At 46.8% G+C, this 19728-nt stretch overlaps 1 protein-coding gene across 5 annotated transcripts in view; it reads right to left on the bottom strand.

The window, feature by feature from the left end:
* mettl23 (methyltransferase 23, arginine) overlaps positions 1-19728 on the bottom strand; it is a 196715-nt gene that overhangs the window by 33561 nt on the left and 143426 nt on the right. For 2 of the 5 annotated variants that reach the window (XM_060901433.1, XM_060901432.1), the window contains one exon: positions 7386-11910. The exons of 2 other annotated variants lie outside the window; for them this stretch is intronic. In XM_060901433.1, coding sequence (XP_060757416.1) covers positions 7954-9612 — 1659 coding nt within the window. In that variant the 5' untranslated portion in view covers positions 9613-11910 and the 3' untranslated portion in view covers positions 7386-7953. Of the gene's footprint in view, positions 1-7385; positions 11911-19728 lie in introns of those variants that run through there. One more of the 5 variants, XM_060901434.1, reaches the window with a different exon arrangement.

Here is a 19728-nt window from a genome sequence, read left to right as displayed (position 1 = left end):
AAACATCTGGGGACTGAGGAGACAAGTTGCTCAAGTTTAGGGATAGGAATGTTAACCCATTCTTGTCTAATGTAGGATTCTAGTTGCTCAACTGTCTTAGGTCTTTTTTGTCATATCTTCCGTTTTATGATGCGCCAAATGTTTTCTATGGGTGAAAGATCTGGACTGCAGGCTGGCCAGTTCAGTACCCGGACCCTTCTTCTACGCAGCCATGATGCTGTAATTGATGCAGTATGTGGTTTGACATTGTCATGTTGGAAAATGCAAGGTCTTCCCTGAAAGAGACGTCATCTGGATGGGAGCATATGTTGCTCTAGAACCTGGATATACCTTTCAGCATTGATGGTGTCTTTCCAGATGTGTAAGCTGCCCATGCCACACGCACTAATGCAACCCCATACCCTCAGAGATGCAGGCTTCTGAACCGAGCGCTGATAACAACTTGGGTCGTCCTTCTCCTCTTTAGTCCAAATGACACGGCGTCCCTGATTTCCATAAAGAACTTCAAATTTTGATTCGTCTGACCACAGAACAGTTTTCCACTTTGCCACAGTCCATTTTAAATGAGCCTTGGCCCAGAGAAGACATCTGCGCTTCTGGATCATGCTTAGATACGGCTTCTTCTTTGAACTATAGAGTTTTAGCTGGCAACAGCGGATGGCACCGTGAATTGTGTTCACAGATAATGTTGTCTGGAAATATTCCTGAGCCCATTTTGTGATTTCCAATACAGAAGCATGCCTGTATGTGATGCAGTGGGCCCGAAGATCACGGGCACCCAGTATGGTTTTCCGGCCTTGACCCTTACGCACAGAGATTCTTCCAGATTCTCTGAATCTTTTGATGATATTATGCACTGTGGATGATGATATGTTCAAACTCTTTGCAATTTTACACTGTCGAACTCCTTTCTGATATTGCTCCACTATTTGTCGGCGCAGAATTAGGGGGATTGGTGATCCTCTTCCCATCTTTACTTCTGAGAGCCGTTGCCACTCCAAGATGCTCTTTTTATACCCAGTCATGTTAATGACCTATTGCCAATTGACCTAATGAGTTGCAATTTGGTCCTCCAGCTGTTCCTTTTTTGTACCTTTAACTTTTCCAGCCTCTTACTGCCCCGTCCCAACTTTTTTGAGATGTGTTGCTGTCATGAAATTTCAAATGAGCCAATATTTGGCATGAAATTTCAAAATGTCTCACTTTCGACATTTGATATGTTGTCTATGTTCTATTGTGAGTACAATATCAGTTTTTGAGACTTGTAAATTATTGCATTCCGTTTTTATTTACAATTTGTTCTTTGTCCCAACTTTTTTGGAATCGGGGTTGTATATCTACATTAATTTTTGTACGAATTTCTTGCAAAAGTGTCACACCTGCGCGCCTTGGCATGTGCATCAGATAGACTTTCAGGCACGTTCCAGACAGAGCGCACATCAAGCGGTCTCTTGTGTGACCGCCTAAACGATTTCTCATAAAGTAGGTATATCAGACGGTCGCTGGCCGTGCTGTGAAATTTGTGCCTGTAGACGCTCATTTAAGTTTCCAAATCTGTCATTGCTGAACTCCTTGAATATTTTCTATTGTGAATAATATAATTAAAAAACTTACATTTCTTTGGAAAGAAGAAATTATATCTCATTATGATCTGTTCAGTACTTTGGGAGTAACAACAGGTTGAAGTTGGTACAACAGAGCGTACTCTCTGCTCGCGTGACGTCGGGAAACTGCCGGTGCTTTTTGAGTCAAGGGAAAGTGGTCAGGCTCTTCTGATCAGTTTTTGACTGGATTACTCGTGAACATCAAACAGGTAACTTTTATAGGGATGTTCTCTCGCTCTCATTGTTTCTGATGAAGTATTCAGCAAAATTTTCCATCGGCTACTTTTGATTTTATGCTTCACGGGAGACTCTGAAGTGAGTTTTCATAACTTACCGACTTTTTTTTTTTTTCAAATCAAACTGATTCATGTAAATAAATAACCATTTTAGAATATAACTGTAGTTGTTTTGATGAAAAATATTGAGATCTTAGTGGTTGGAATGATATTTTAAAAAACTGGAAGTCAGAAACACGAGTGTCAATTTCAATTCACTTAAATGGAATTGTTTATTGGATGTGGTTCACACAGTGTTTTTGAGGTTAGCGTTGAAAGCTGTGAACATTAAGTGAAATAAATCATTTATATTCTTTCATATAAATGCTAGTAGGCCCTACAGAGCACAAAGAGGGTATTAGAAATATTCTTTTATGACTATTTTTATTTTGATAGAGAACGGGAGATGTGAATGACATTCAATGCTTATGCATTTTATAATTAACATTGATTTCTCCTTCTTTGTGATGTATAAATGAGAGTTAAGATCAACTTTATGTTGCACAAATATAGCCATTTGGGGAAATTTTGAGGCAGAGAGTGTACCAATTTAACGTTTCTACATAATTAGCATAATTAATACTAATTAAAAACTAATTTGCATAATGTGTTTTTACTCATTTTTAAAATTTTGTATTCAGTATACAACCATCTATGTGCCTGCCACTTTCCATGTAAATATCTTGAAAGCTAAAGTTAAGAAAAAACGTTTGATCCCATTCATTATGTTATCCTCATACATAATATTACAACAGTTTTCTAAAAATTAAGCCGTTTTTTCAATATTTGATTTGTAATATCTCAAGAACGGATAAACATTTTAATTCTGTAAAAAGTATGTTGTTCTACAATACATTTTTGAATTCAGTGGGACCAGATTCAAGCAATTTGGATTGAATTTTCACCTGATATGCCTACATAAAAGGCAGCAACAGCCACCATCAAACGGTGCAGTTGGAGTCTTGTTCTCGGACTCAACTTGGACTTTTCTTTAATGACTTGGACTTGACTCGGACTTGAACACTGGGGACTCGAGACTGAACTCGGAGTTTAGCGACTTGACGACAACACTGACACCACCTGATGGCATGCACAAGAGCCACTCAAATGGCCAACAGATGGCATCACTTGACAAGTTAGTCATCACTGCAGGACAACTTCCATACCCATCAGGTCTGTGGCACTTTTGTGCAACCACTTGGCATCAGGTCTGGAGGTCCAGAGAGACAACACAATGGGGGCATGACATAATTTGTCTGACCTTACTGTGCAAGGTGCTTCATTAGGAAAGGAGATTTCTGCGCATCCTAATGAAGCAGTCATCATCGCTAGCGATAGACAGCCACCGCCGCCCCCGTGTTTTTGTACGGTAGTTCCTTAGCTCCTCGCCATCAATGCCCTCACTAAGAATAAATGACAAACGTCAACGTAGCTGATGTCGGGCCATAATTTCTTCTTGTCTATCCATTCCTGAAGGGAAAATGGATGATCATATTATCCCCAGAGCACATCAGAAAATCGGACCCATGTAACCATCTTTCAGTCATCTTTGAGCTTACCTACCTAGCAGTTAGCCTCATCTCGTCTCGTCTTCATCCGCTTATCCAGGGCCAGGTCGTGGAGGCAGCAGTCTGAGCATGGAAGCCCAAACTTCCCTCTCCCCAGACACCTCGGCCAGCTCCTCGGGAAGAACACCGAGGCGTTCCCAGGCCAGCCGAGAGACATAGTCCCTCCAGCGTGTCCTGGGTCTTTCCCGGGGCCTCCTCCCGGGGGGACATGCCTGGAACACCTCCCCAGGGAGGCATCCAGGAGGCATCCGAAAAAGGTGCCCGAGCCACCTCAGCTGATTCCTCTCGATGTGGAGGAGCAGCGGCTCTACTCCGAGCTCCTCCCAAGTGACTGTGCTTCTCACCCTATCTCTAAGGGAGCGCCCAGCCACCCTGCGAAGGAAACTCATTTCGGCCGCTTGTATCCGCGATCTTGTTCTTTCGGTCATTACCCAAAGCTCATGACCATAGGTGAGAGTCGGAATGTAGATCAACCGGTAAATCGAGAGCTTCGCCTTGAGCTAGCAGTTAGCGTTAGCGACAAATGTCAACAGAGTGGAATGGAAGAAAGATACCGTCTTCCACTATGATGCAACAATGAATCATGGGAAAGGTCAGAGTTTGGGAAAGTTGTGGATATGAGCCGATAACCTAGTCGTAGTAGTCAAGTCAAGTCTGTTTGTATCACGCGTTTATCAATAGACATTGTCCCAAAGCAGCTTTACAGAATCTGAATGACCCAAGACATGAGCCAATTTTATCTCTAATCTATCCCCAATGAGCACGCCTGTGGCGACTGTGGCAAGTAAAAACTCCCCCATACAACATGAGGAAGAAACCTCGAGAGGAACCAGACCCAAAAGGGAACCTATCCTCACCTGGACAACAACAGACAACATGACTATAACATTAACAGTTTTAACAATGTTATAACTCTTCATTAATGGGAACTTGAGTGCAAAACTCAAGAGACTCAAGAGTACGTCGTGCGCATTCTGGCTGCCGCTTCTCACCAGAACTTTATTTTTTTTTCTATTTTCATTTTATTTATTTATTTTTGTGTGTGTTTGTGTAGTTTGATGTTTGAGTGTTTTGTCCGCTGGTTGTGGTGTAGCTCCGGACCCAGTTTTGGGCGCTGGTTTCCCTCCAGGCCTTGGTTCGCCGCGGGTGATGCCTGCGCTCCCTGCAGTGAGCTCGTTGCTCATTTAACATCGTGGTTGTCCAGCACTCTGTGCTTTGATGCTTGGCGTGATGTTCCGAGCGATGTTGCTCGGTGGCGTCGCGGCGGCTGTGCAGGCGGTTTGGGACACACCAGCGCTCTGCGTGGCGGAGCTTCTCTGCTCGCTTTGTGGATCCATGGTGTGGTGCTCGAGCGATGTGGCTGACGGCGTCATGGCGGTGGTGCTGGAGATATGGGACTTGTTTTCATGCGCCTTTTGGTGGGACTGTGGCTGCTACACCATGGGAATTACATCCTGACCCCTACTTGGTGGACTTTTTATTTTTTATTTTATTTAATTATTATTATTTTTATTTTCTTTTTTTTCTTTTTTTTTCCTTGTCTATAATTGTAAAGCGTCCTTGGGTTTTTTGAAAGGCGCTATATAAATCTAACTTATTATTATTATTATTATTATTATTATTATTAAAACTGTTCATAACAACTGCAATCCTAAAGTTAGCAAGTCAACTGTAGTCCTCAGCCATAAAAGCATTACTGTAAGTGTCCAAAGCGTCTTCCAAGTGTGACTTTCAACTGTCCATATGGGGCCGTCCTCCACAGGAACAAATGTGATGAGACTCCATAGGGCATCAGGATGGATCAGGCAGGTCCGAGGAGCAGAGGTCAGCATCTTGATCTCAGGATTGACATGTAACTCAGAGGGACAGATTCGGGGGGGGGGACACAGGTTGTTAGGTATGCCCAGTGTCACCTGAATAAGTAGGTACAGTATACATTTTGCGCCGAGTACAAGCAGGGACCCCGGCAAAACTAACTATGACAGCATAACTAAAAGGGAAGAGTCAGAAGGTAACATAGGCATGAGGGAGCCCTGGGACATAAAGCAGCCAGACACTACACAGTCAACAAACTCGAGTGAGCAAGCGAGTGGGGGACTGATAGCATCCACACATCCCAGTTTACCAAAACACTGTGTCTGAGGACCCTCCAGATCTACACCTTTACCTCAAACACCATTAACAAAAGGCTTGACTAAACAGATATGTTTTCAGCCTAGACTTAAATGCTGAAACTGTGTCTGATTTCCAAACACTACTTGGAAGGATATTCCATAACTGTGGGGCTTTGGAAGAAAAGGCTCTGCCCCCTGATGTAGCCCTCACTATAAGAGGTACCAGCAGATAGCCTACACCTTTTGATCTAAGTAGGCATGGCGGGTCATAAAGGACCAGAAGTTCGCTCAGGTACTGCGATGTGAGACCATTCAGTGCTTCAAAGGGTCTTCTGGGTTAAAGCTAAAGCTAAAGCTTTATCTAAGGAAATAACCAGGTCTGAGAAAATCTGCAAATACAGAAAGAAACTCAGAATATGGCCTCGGGGGCCTGTAAATAATAAGTAACGGAATTAACTGGTTAGACTTATTTTTCGAGGCTACATACATTATATTAGTATGAAGAACTTCAAATGTATTAAATTTATAACCAGGTTTGTGTGTTACACCTAGATAATCATTATAAATCACCGTAACACCACCTGCTCTGCCAGTTAGACGAGGTTGGTGTATGCAACTGTATCCAGGAGGACTAGCTTCACTTAATGCTATATATTCATTTGGCTTTATCCATGTTTCTGTTAAACACAGTACATTAAACTCCTGATCAGTAATAAGTTGTGACAGTGGGGGCATGGCCAAGCAGCAATTTGTGAATGGAGGGCGGGGTTGGGGAAGGTAAGTGGCCAAGTCATTCCACCTGTTGTCAATTAATGTGTGGGCGTGTGCGTTTGTTACAGGGACGGAGCATAAAAGGAGGGGGAGAGCAGAGAAGAGGAACTCTCTCCCAACCACAACGCATGTGTGCGTGTAATGTGTATGATAGTGTGAGTGAATAAAGCTGAAAAGCTAAAATAAGTCAAATAGAGAGAGTGTGTATTTGAACATCAACTCTCGCCTGCCGTGCTTCTGTGCTCCACCCACATCAGGAACTGCTACAAAGTTCATTAACCATTAGCACTTTCGATGTAAGAGATCTAATATTTAATAGCCCCACCTTTAGATCAAAGGCGCTGGCAGCAGCTGTACAGTCAGTTTGATCTAATATTGATTAGGTTACTGGAACAAATTCTCTGAGTATTTCTACTTTTTTGTTGAGCTTGGGGAACAGACACAGTCTCGATGTAGTGGACCCTGAGTGATGACTCTGTGCAGCTAGCAGACAGTCGGTTTAGCCTGTTCATCTGCTCCCTGGCCTTGGCTCGGGATTGTCAGAAATTAACTAGGCCTGTTCTGAGACTATGGCCTATGCTGCAAGAAATGAGAGCAGCACCTTCCTGAGTGGGATAGATACCGTCCCTCCCCAGCAGGCCAGTAGTGCCCTCAAAATTAGTCCAATTATCTATAAAGCCCACACTGTTTTCAGAGCACCACCTGGACAACCAGCAGGTCAGTGACCATAGCCTGCTGTAAGCTACATCGCCACGCAGCATTGGGATGGGGCCAGAGCAATAGTACAGCATCGGACATCTCCTTCGCCGATTTAAAGGATATGGGACATGAAACATAAAAGCACGCTATAATCCGACCGAAGCTAGAAGGTGAAAAACCTTTAAACATACAAACATAAAATAAATGTATGAATAAATGCCTATTTTTCTACAACAAAGCCCAAGTTAATTAGGCAACAATATATAAATATTTATGTATAAGGTAAATTAAGTATATTTTAACCATTTTTAATCATTCAGGTAATATGTTGCTGAACAATTATAAATGACCAGAAAACCAGTTCTAAACTAAGAATCATTTTAACCATTAGCTCTTTCACAGGCAGTTTGTTCACTTTAACTGAAGATATTTTACTACACGCCACTGAGAAAGAAAGTTTAAACCATTAAACCAATCACAGGTAAGGAACAAACATTTCTCATGCCCACGGATTACTGCGAGCGCAGCGTTTGCATATAAAAAAGTTCAGTGGGTTTACCGGTAGCCTTTTTTGTCCTTTTTTCCCTGATGTGCTGTAAAGTTTGTGTTAGTAGCGAATTCTCTTTGCAACTGCTGTGCTGCTGCTTCGTTACAAACTGAATGTCAATTCTGCCTATCGTTCTAGAACAACCGCTGCCCTGCTAACTAGCGTTGTGATTGGCTGCCCTGCTAACTAGCGTTGTGATTGGCTGCCTGTTCAGTGCAGCGTGCGTGCGGTGGTAGCGCAGCGATTCAGCGTAGCAGGAAGTGGCGGAGGCAGCTGTCAATCATGTGAGCCTGCATTCAGGCACTCCTTGTGGCAGGTCGCCGCAACACCTCCCACTCGATCTTGGTGTGGCGCGACACGGGAAGATCGCACCCATCAGGCGAGCTGGTCTCTGCTGACTTGTTCCTCCACTGGGAGGAGGACGATGAGGCGTCGCACATCCCGATGCAGTGTGGTACCCTGTGGGTCCCAGGACTTTTCGGTTGGCTTTGGAGTCTTCACCTGAGCACGTCCACCTAGGGGGACTTTCACATGGACATCCCGGACAATGCCTTTGGAGTCTGCATTCACGCTGACCACTCTTGCGAGCTTGAATTGCCCCCTCAGTGCGTTTTGGTCGCAGAGCCACACTATGTCTCCGACAGCAACATTGCTTTTTGCAGTGTGCCACTTGCTGCGGATGAACAGGTTCGGACCTGCAAGTTGGCTCCAGGACCTCCAGAAGTGGCTAACTTGTGTTTGCATTTCTTGCAGTCTCTTGAAGGGGTAGGTGGTGTAGTCTACTGTTTTGAAGTCTCCAGTTTGTGTGGCTCGGCCAAGCAACAGTGTGTTTGGGGTTACATAGTTGATGCGGTCCTCACGGCTCTGAACTCTGGCATCGATTGGCCTTTCGTTGGCAAGGTTAGCAGCTAGTTTAAGCACTGTCAGGAACTCACTGAAGGTAAGGCCTCCTCCGCCACCAAGGCTTTGCAGAGCTCTTTTGGTGACCTTGACAGCAGCTTCGGCAGCACCATTCCGGTGGGGTGAGTCAGCTGGAAGGATCTTCCACGTCCAGCAGGTACCGTTTTTGGCAGCATACTCTTCAAGTGATTCTTTGTTCAGTTGTCTCAGGTAAGTATACATTTCTTCCAGGACAGGTTTCGCTCCAATGAAGTTTGTTCCAGGATCGGACCAGATCTTCTGCGGATGACCACGGATTGAAGTGAACCTCTGGTAAGCAAGGAGGAAGCTCTCTGTTGTTAGAGTGTTTGCCAGTTCGACATGGATGGCTCGGCTTGACATACAGCAGAATAGTACGCCCCATACTTTCATGCTTGCTCTCCTTCTGACGTCATCCTTCACTTGATATGGTCCGAACAGGTCGACGGATGTGAACTGGAATGGCGCAGCTGGATTGACACGCTCTTCAGGTAAGTCACCCATGATTTGCTGACAGGTTCTTGCTCTTTCCTTCTTGCAGATAATGCAGTTGTCGACAGCTTTTTGGGCCAGAATTCTTCCTCTGATCACCCAGGCTCTCTTTCGCATCCACAGCAGAGTTCCTGCCGCTCCGTCATGTCCCTCACTGTGTGCTTCACGGGCCAGGAGAGTGGAGACCCAGGCTTGGTATGGTAGCAGGGGAACAGCATTATGGTCCTCTTTGAAGGCCTGTATCCGCCCTCCACACATCAGGATCCCAGTTACTTGGTCTTTGTATACAACAAGCCTGTCAGTAGTTGTATTTGGGAAGTTCACACCTTCTTGCGCTGCCAGACATAGTTCCAGGAAGACGTTTTTCCTTTTGCTGACAGTGATGACGCTAGATGAAGGTATTGCCCCCCACTTTGCTTCATCTCCCCTCTTGGCATGCAAGAACTTCTTAGCCGCCCTCCAAATCCATGCAACCGTCCCGACCAGCCGTCTTAGACTGCTGAAGCGCTTTTCGTCCAATAGATTTTGGACTGCTGCTCCTGTTGGACTGCACTGGACTGCAATTGGGCTTTGTGTCTTCAGCTGACTTCGGGTGAGTACAGCAGTGAATGTTTTCTTCTGCATTTTTGTGACGTTGTCTCTTGCCTGTGCAGCAACATCTTTCGTTGACTTTTTTGGCCACTCACTCTCAGGAAGCTGAAGGAACTGCGGGCCTGACTGTCACTTGGATTTCTTGATTAGGTCATCAGGACTGGCCCCTCGGGTGATAATATCTGCAATGTTCTCGGCACCTGGAATCCACCACCAATCTCGGATGTCAGTGCTGCTCTGGATCTCACCAACTCTGTTTGCGTAGAAGGTCTGGTATCCATAACTTTCACGCTGTATGGCACCCAAGATGGTCTGGCTGTCGACTAGATGATACCACCTCTTGACCTCGATTCGGCAGTGCTTTTGGAAGTAATTCTTCAGCCGTGCTGCAAAGACTGCTCCGCACATTTCTGCTTTCACAAGGTCACCTTTATGGTCAAGGGGGGTCAGCTTAGCCTTGGCCTCAACTAGCCTTACTACGACACCATGGCTGCAGCTCCAACGCAGGTACAGCACGGCACCATATGCACACTCACTGCCATCAGAGAAGGTGATTGCACATGGTCTTTCAGCTGGATCTGGCGGTGTGAGAGCTCTGGGAAATCTAACTTGGCTCAGCTCAGCGTACTCTTCGAGGAGCTTTATGGCATCGTCTCTGAGCTCTCTGGACAAGGCAGCATCCCAGGTGTCTTCTATGCAGTACATGACTTTTGCCTCTTGGAAGGCCCTGCGGATCAGGATGGCTCCCTTCTGTTTTGCTGGGGCCACAAGGCCGAGAGGGTCATAGAGACCAGAGACTTGGCTTAACAGCTCTCTTCTGGTTAGTGGGTCAGGGGTTTGTTCTCTCACTTGTTCTTTCAACAAGTCTTGGCCGAGGCGCATTTTCTTCTTCTTCTTGGAGAAGTTCACTACAACCATGACATGTAACTTGTCATCGTCAACGGTGTAGCCGAGGCCCAGGGCTTTGTTATCCTCTTCGGTGAGTTGGTTTGGCAGGATCATGGTGTTTGACTCGATCTTCTCACCTCTCAACTCGCTCCTCCCACTTTGATCCGAGTAGATCCAGGGCTTCATGAAGAACCCTCCTGCTTGAAGGATCTGCTCAATGTTGGATGTAAGGCATTTCAGGTGGTCGAGGTTGTTGTGGGAAGTCAATATGTCAGTCATCGACATAGGCATCCTCTTCGAGGACACGTCTCTCCTCTTTGAAGTGGTTGAATGAAGGCAGGCTGGCAGTCTCTCGCATGGCAACTTGGGCTATGCAACCAGCAGGTTTGTCACCAATGTTGACTCTTGTTATGGCGAATTCTTCGATCTCTGCATCTTCTGTGTCACACCACAGAAATCTGTGCAGGTGGACTTCTCTTTCTTCAAGCCAGACAGAGTTGCACTTCGAGCTCTGTCATGCGGTGATCAAAGTCTCTTTGCTCTGCAGCGGGAGCCCAGCGGTTCCAGTCACGGTGCGCTTCTTTTGCCTTCAGCACCAACATCTCAAAGTGCTTCAGCATGAACTCATATGCATCCAGAGTCACGTCGAGCTGGGCAGAGGAGACGCTCTTGCAGTCAGCTTCAGCGATGTATAGAGCAAGGGGCAGCTCTTTCTCCCCATACGATTCCCAGAGTGTTTGTTGAATTAGGAGCTTTGCTTCTTTAGTCCTCTGCTTACAGTATGCCTCTATCTTCTCCAGGTCGGCTTTCTTCTCGGCGCCCAGGTCCTCTACAGCGGCCGCGGCTGCTTCTGCCATGTAGGCGGCCTCAATCTCTTCGTTCACCTCCATGAGTCTCGAGCTTTCTGCTGTAAGCTTGTTGAAGTTTTGCTTTAGCTCCTCCACAGTCATCTCTGAGTGTGTTCTTGCAATGCAGTTAGCAAGACGGGAGAAAAGTCTTTTGGCTGTGGATCGCTCTGTTTTCAGTTCTTCTAATGACTTAATGACTTCGCCATTTCGTTTCTTTTTTCCAGATGACTTCAAGCTTTATCCTCCAGGCCCCCAGGTGAAGTGTCTTCCCTCTCTGTTGGGTTGTGGCACGAGTGGAGTCTTGCTTCTTGGTCACTGGTTTCGGTTTGATGCACTGGTGCAGCGGTGATTCACTGGCAGTCGTCTGGCAGTCGTCAGTTTCCACTGGTGCATCGGTTTTTCACTGTCAAGTGTATGTGAGCATCAGGGTTTCCCACACTCGAAAGGGAAGGACTCGGACACGGGATTCCACTCATCTTGTATTTTATTGATTTTCAGTGGAACTGACGTTAGAATCAGAAGTAGAATCAGAGGTAGAATCAGAAGTAGAAGCTAGAAGCTTGGAGCTTGAAGCCGAAGCTAGAAGATGAAAAACCTTTAAACATACAAACATAAAATAAATGTATGAATAAATGCCTATTTTTCTACAACAAAGCCCAAGTTAATTAGGCAACAATATATAAATATTTATGTATAAGGTAAATTAAGTATATTTTAACCATTTTTAATCATTCAGGTAATATGTTGCTGAACAATTATAAATGACCAGAAAACCAGTTCTAAACTAAGAATCATTTTAACCATTAGCTCTTTCACAGGCAGTTTGTTCACTTTAACTGAAGATATTTTACTACACGCCACTGAGAAAGAAAGTTTAAACCATTAAACCAATCACAGGTAAGGAACAAACATTTCTCATGCCCACGGATTACTGCGAGCGCAGCGTTTGCATATAAAAAAGTTCAGTGGGTTTACCGGTAGCCTTTTTTGTCCTTTTTTCCCTGATGTGCTGTAAAGTTTGTGTTAGTAGCGAATTCTCTTTACAACTGCTGCGCTGCTGCTTCGTTACAAACTGAATGTCAATTCTGCCTATCGTTCTAGAACGACCGCTGCCCTGCTAACTAGTGTTGTGATTGGCTGCCTGTTCAGTGCAGCGTGCGTGCGGTGGTAGCGCAGCAATTCAGCGTAGCAGGAAGTGGCGGAGGCAGCTGTCAATCATGTAAGCCTGCGTTCAGGCACTCCTTGTGGCAGGTCGCCGCAACACCTACTGTTTCCCACAAACTGCATTCGGACCATTTCACTGAGGATTCTTTCAACATTAATACTCAGGTACTGAGTGATATTAATTCATGAAACATGAAACAGGAAGCATAAGGATGAGAAAAAAAAAAACAGTTCAAATCGGGAAGCCGCGCACACCTGCGCCAGGCTGCACAAATGCGCGCAGCTTCCCGACCCAAACCGCCTCTCTCTCATCCTTACACTTCATGCCTCATGAACCAACATCGCTATTTTTTTATTTTTATTTATTTTTTAAAAATCGGATCTGCGCGATTCAGCCGTGAAAAAGGCGGCATCCGCCGAAAGGCGCGCTGTTTGCATCCCTGCACGGAGGCCAGGGGACAGGGCAGGAATATTTTTGTTGATATGAGTGATCCGGTGCGATTTCGCGACCCCCCCTGTTGAAGACCTCTGCGCTAAGCGACTGAAAGCCGAGGTAAGGATTAGTATTATAATTTTGGGTGTATCAATTATTGATTATCATAATTCTGACTCGTTTCGCCATTTTGAATGTTTTCATCTTGGACTCTGGAAGCATTGTATCTCAATCAATCTCGAAAAATATCAGCAAAAAAAAAAAAACCTAGCTTGCAACGGACTTTAGCTAGATCTATGATGAACTTTCAATGTATGATACAAAAATAATACTTCTTTCAACAGATCATTAGCCTTTGAGCAGAACTGTTTTTAACTTACCAGGAAGTGTTATCCAGCTTTCAGTTTCATGAGGGCTGAATGAACTCTCACTCTCAGAATCATCTGACCCGTCGGAGTAAATACAAGATCCATGTTCATGTGAATTTCCAGCTATCGGTTCGAATTGATAGGGTCTAACTTCACATCTCTGTGAAACATTGGGAATATCACTGTCGATGGTGTCCATTTCGGTAACCTGTTTACATTAGATTCCCAAGCGCTGGCTCCTTGGAAAGTTTTTGTGACGTCACGGGTCACGTGACCACCTAGCTCATTAACGAATCCTTGTTTTACGCTGATGTATAGAAAAACTTGAATAATGTGATGATTTTCACATTTTTGACGCCCTGCAGTGATTTAGATGGCATTTCTTATGTCCTTCATACATAATTATGCCCAGGTAAAAATCCATGTCCCATATTCTTTAAACACCTTGTGGGTGCAATCAGTTAATTATTGAAATTAAGTGATCAATCTCGTTAAATCAGTCTCATTAAATTTTGAAGGTCAATAATTAAAATGAATCAATCCCATTGAATCGTTTACTTTGACTCATTTGAATTGAATCATACCATAGAATCACTCATTTGAAGTGAATCGTTCAACGAATCATTTAGTGAACTGTATAGTGAATCGTTCAATGAATCATTTAGTGAATCATACCATTAATCCTGGTGCTTAATAATAAATTACCAAACAGCTAGATTATGGTATATTTCCAAATTATTACAATCACTTACCACATTACATAACTTTTATATGCACCCTTTTGAATTCGAGGGAGATTGGGGACTTCATATATTGTTCACACAAATAAACACAGTTTGTTTAATAAATGAACTTATTATAACAAAGATAAAAATAATAAATCAATATATACAAGCAGTGAGGTGTGTATATACATGTGTGGTGTGTGTGTATGGCCTAGCTTGTTGCTAGCTAAAACAAAGGAATGTTATCCAAGTAGAACAAAGGATTAGCTCTGTTGCTAATGCGTGCTTGTGTGTGTGTGTGTGTGTGTGTGTGTGAAGGACTTGACCATGTGTTTAGCCTCGTGTAGCTAACTACATGTGGTGGAGGCCTAGATTAGCCTTGTGTTGCTAGTGTGTGTTTGTGAAAGGCCCTATGGCCTAGCTAAAGTGTGTTTGTTAGGCCTGGTGAGGCCTACTGAGCACGTGTTGCTAAAGACAAAGGGAAGCTATCTAAAGTGTATCAGGCCTGGTCAGGCCTGTTGAGCACATGTTTTCTCAGTAACAAAAAGATTCCACACTCATAACATTACCAAACTCACTGAAACCTTGATAAGGTCAAAATGTATGATAAGGAAATTAGCGTTAGTCAGAGAGGAGCATGCGCAGCCTATCAAACAATTGAGAGAACACAGAACCAAAATAAATCAACACGCTGCGTGTCTAACAGTGTAACAGATAAACCTGGGTTTAAATTCACACTATTCCAATAAAAGCAAATTCCTAAGACTATCTTAATTATGCCCAAATGCCAAAATCTTACTTAATCCTGCCTTTAGCAAGATATGAAGAACTATTCGCCGGTGTAGTTTCGGGCCTCGCCGTGGGAGCACGTGAGCCGCTCGTGATGGAGGCGTAGAAAACTTTCTGGTCCAGCGGAGCACTTGGGTGGTTCCCGTGGAAAGCAGAGGATTCTTGGTCCGAACCTCAGCGTTCGTAAGGAAAAGTCTCTGATCAGAATAAGATGCACAGCGCTTTTGAGTTAAAAAGGATTCAATCGCTTCTTAACTTTTAACTGCCTGGGCTGCAGTAGTGACGTCACTTCTAATACAAGTAAACCGGTTGTAACTCAGGTTGAGTTTAAAGATGGCGCGACTCTAAAGTTTACCTTTGCCAAGGGTAAGAAAGAAAATCGCGCTGAGTGATGGATCTTGCAAGAAAGAAGACGTCTTTTTGGGTGGAGAGCATCTCTTTGGTGCGTCTAGACTCCTTGAAATCCGGACGCGAGAGACAAAATGGCGGAGCTTCTGCTTGGACTTATGCGCGCATGGCGGACTGATGTAGATGATCCCACCCACGCGTGACGTAGGTCACGCGGAAGTTGCCTGGGAATTGTAGTTCTGACACAAGATGGCGGCATGATACCTACAGTCTCTACAAAGTTACTCTCAGTAATCTCAGACTGATGAAGGCGTAGATCATTAGCTCCTGCATGGATAACTATCTTTGAGAACCTGTGCTTGCCTAGGACCCTAAGATTATCTGCTATGTCCGGTGCCCTGGCTCCCGGTATACACCTGACTAAAGCTGCTGGTGCCCCAAAAGGCTGAGCTAATTTCACGTGCCGTATGATAGAGTCCCCTATAACCAGAGCTCTTTCAGTTTTCTCAGTGGGTGCATCACTAAGGAGAGCAAACCTGTTCGACACGTGAAGTGGAGAGGAGTGGTGCTCCCGTGGGCGAGCCTCAGCAGTAGCTTTGGCTCTACGCTTATGCCGCCGAGTCGTCACCCATTCACCCCGCTGTAAGGGCTCTAATGCCAGAGTTGTGGGATTACTAACTCTACCTAGGGCATCCAGACTTTCCCGTACAGAAACTACACTGTGGCAGCGGGGGCGTGGTCAAGCATCGGTCTGTGACCAGAGGGCAGAGTCAGGGAAGGTAAGTGGCACAATCACTGCACCTGATGTTTATTAACGTGTGTTTGTGTCTTCCCCAGTGACCGCACCCTGTTTGAGAGAGAGAGAGAGAGAGAGAGAGAGAGAGAGGGAGAGCGCAAGCAGAGGAGGGGAGCTCTCTCCCCAACCAGACAACTTGTGTGTGTGTGTGTGTGTGTGTGTGTGTGTGTGTGTGTGTGTGTGTGGCTGGAAAGTATTGCAACTGAAAAGTGCAAAATAAAAGTTTTGTGAACTCAGTTCTGGCTTGCCGTCCTTCTGTGCTCTTCCCGCTCATACGAACTGTCACAGTGGTGCCGAAACCCAGGAATCGGAGCACAGAAAAAGAACAGCCCCATGGAGTCCTCCCCCCTTCACGGACCTGGTCCACGCCCTCGCCACGGCCCAGCAGAGCCAGCACCAAGCACTAGTCGCCCTCCGGAAGGAGCAAGAACAAAGGTTTGAGGCCCTGGTGCTAACAGGCGAGGCGCAGCTGGCCGCGCTACAGCTCCCCGCCGACCGCCGGCTGGTCTACGCGGACCTCCGCCGGGCCGTCCTCCAGCGTGTGGGGTGCATCCCCGAAAAGCAGCGACAGCGCTTCCGCGCTCTGCACCTGGAAGAAGTCGGCTAGCCGTTCGCGTTTGGCCAGCAACTCCAGGACGCCTGCTGGCGGTGGTCGAGGGCCGACAACCGCGACACCAATGAAATCATCGATCAGGTGGTACTGGAGTAGTTCATCGCCCATCTACCAGAAGGGACTGCGGAGTGGGTCCAGTGCCACCGCCTGGCGCCGCTAGATCAGGCCATCGAGCTGGCGGAGGACCATTTGGCGGCTGTTCCGATGGCAGGACAGTGGACATCCTCTTCTCCCCTCTTCTCTCTCTCCCCTTCTGTGTCCAGTCCTCGCCCCGTTCCCCCACCGCGGAGACGGGGGCTGGCTCCACCCCAGCCGGCCCGCCACACCTGTGGTACCCTCCCGTTTCCCCCTTCTGTGTCTGTCTCTTCCCCCCCCTCAGGTCAGAGCGCCAGTGCAGAGAGGAAGCCCGGGCCGGTTTGCTGGCGCTGCGGGGAGCCGGGCCACCTCCAACAGCAGTGCTCGGCAATGGAGGTGGGGGCGGTGGTTCGGATCCCCGACGCGCCAGGAGCCACCCTCGATCGGGCCGGAGTGTATCGCATACCGGTGAGTGTTCAAGGGGATACATATCAGGTGTTGGTGGACTCTGGCTGTAATCAGACCTCAATTCACCAAAGCCTGGTGCAAGACGAGGCATTGGGGGGAGGACAGTTGGTGAAGGTGTTGTGTGTGCACGGGGATATTCACAACTACCCTTTAGTGTCGGTCCACATTCTTTTTCGAGGGGAAAAATTTAGAGTAAAGGCGGCGGTTATTCCTCGCCTTACCCACTCGATAATTTTGGAGACTGATTGGCCAGGATTTGGGGAGTTAATGAGTCATTTAGTAAAGAGTGGGTCCTGCCGTAGTTCAGCAGGGGGAGGTCCCAATGTCGCATTGGCGGGAGCAGCTGTCACAGAGCCGTCTGTGTCATCTCTGCGTCAGAGTGAGGAGCAGCAGGCCCCTCCTTCTATTGGGGAATCCCTTGCGGATTTTCCATTAGAGCAGTCGCAAGACGAGACTCTGCAGCATGCGTTTGACCAAGTGAGAGTAATCGATGGTCAAATGCTCCAGCCAAACGCCACCCCGTCCTTCCCCTATTTTTCTATTATAAAGGACTGATTATACCAAGTGACACTCAGACTAAAGAACAAGTCACGCAGCTTTTGATTCCAAAGAGCCGCCGGGAATTGGTATTCCAGGTGGCTCACTTTAATCCCATGGCTGGACACTTAGGGCAGGATAAGACACTAGCCCGAATAATGGCCTGGTTCTATTGGCCAGGGATTCGCGGCGATGTCCGTAAGTGGTGTACGGCGTGCCGCGAATGCCAGTTAGTAAATCCAGCGGCCATTCCAAAAGCACCTTTGCGCCCCCTCCCATTAATCGAGACCCCGTTCGAAAGAATTGGGATGGATCTCGTCGGGCCATTAGATCGGTCAACACGAGGGTATCGCTTTATTTTAGTTCTGGTGGACTATGCAACGCGATACCCGGAAGCAGTGCCTCTTCACAATATCTCAGCACGCAGTATTGCGGAAGCGCTCTTCCACGTCATCTCCCGAGTTGGAATCCCCAAAGAGATTCTGACTGATCTAGGCACCTCGTTTATGTCACGAACACTGAACGAACTGTATGGGTTATTAGGAATCAAGACTATCCGCACCAGCGTTTATCACCCACAAACGGACGGTTTAATTGAACGGTTCAATCGCACCCTCAAAAATATAATTAAAAAATTCGTAAGTGAGGACGCACGTAATTGGGATAAATGGCTCGAACCCTTGTTATTTGCAGTGCAAGAGGTCCCACAAGCCTCCACGGGGTTCTCCCCGTTCGAATTGTTATATGGGCGTAAGCCGCGTGGCATTCTAGACGTGCTGCGAGAAAATTGGGAGGAGGGACCTTCACCAAGTAAAAATGAAATTCAATACGTTATTGACCTGCACGCAAAACTCCACACACACACACACACACACACACACACACACACACACACACACACACACCTAACCCAGGAGAATTTGCGGCAGGCCCAAGAACGGCAAACCCGCCTGTACAACAAGGGTACGCGCCTTAGGGAGTTCACACCAGGAGATCAAGTACTTGTACTGTTGCCCACATCGAGCTCCAAATTGATCGCCAAGTGGCAAGGACTCTTTGAGGTCACATGGCGAGTCGGGGACGTCGACCACGAGGTGAGGCGAACGGACAGGGGTGGGGCGCTACAGATTTACCACCTCAATCTGCTCAAACCCTGGAACGAGGAGGTCCCTGTGGCGTTGGTGTCGGTGGTTCCAGAGAAGGCGGAGCTGGGGCCGGAGGTTCAAAAGGGAACACTGGCATCGCGTACCTCTCCGGTCCCCTGTGGAGACCATCTCTCCCCGACCCAACTCGCGGAGGTTGCCCAGTTGCAGACCGAATTTTCAGACATGTTCTCACCCCTGCCCGGCCGCACCGACCTCATAGAGCACCACATTGAGATGCCCCCGGGGGTGGTAGTGCGCAGCCGCCCTTACAGGCTACCCGAACACAAGAAAAAAGTGGTTCGGGAAGAACTCGAGGCCATGCTCGAAATGGGCATCGTCGAGGAGTCCCACAGTGACTGGAGCAGCCCGGTGGTCTTGGTACCTAAGGCCTACAGGTCGGTCTGGTTCTGTGTAGACTATAGAAAAGTCAACGCGGTGTCTAAATTCGACGCGTACCCAATGCCTCGTATTGATGAGTTGCTCGATCGACTAGGCACGGCTCGCTATTACTCGACACTGGATTTGACAAAGGGTTATTGGCAGATCCCCTTGACTCCATTATCCTGAGAAAAAAACGGCCTTTTCCACACCGTTTGGCTTACACCAGTTTGTCACACTTCCTTTTGAGCTGCTTGGGGCACCCGCTATGTTCCAGCGGCTGATGGACAGGGTCCTCCGCCCCCACGCCGCCTATGCAGCCGCATACCTCTATGACATCATTATCTATAGTAATGACTGGCCACGGCACCTGCAACATCTGAGGGCCATCCTTAGGTCGCTGAGGCGGGCGGGTCTCACAGCCAACCCGAAGAAGTGTGCAATTGGGCGGGAGGAAGTACAGTATCTGGGCTTCCACTTGGGCAACGGGCAGGTGCATCCCCAAATTAACAAGACAGCAGCAATTGCGGCCTGCCCAAGACCAAAAAGGAGGTGAGACAGTTCCTCTCCCTTC

This window comes from Neoarius graeffei, chromosome 20 (genome assembly GCF_027579695.1).
Source record: "Neoarius graeffei isolate fNeoGra1 chromosome 20, fNeoGra1.pri, whole genome shotgun sequence".
In the NCBI taxonomy this organism is placed as follows: Eukaryota; Metazoa; Chordata; class Actinopteri; order Siluriformes; family Ariidae; genus Neoarius; species Neoarius graeffei.
Note: the sequence above shows the minus strand (reverse complement) of the source record. Positions and strands in the feature narration are given on the sequence as shown.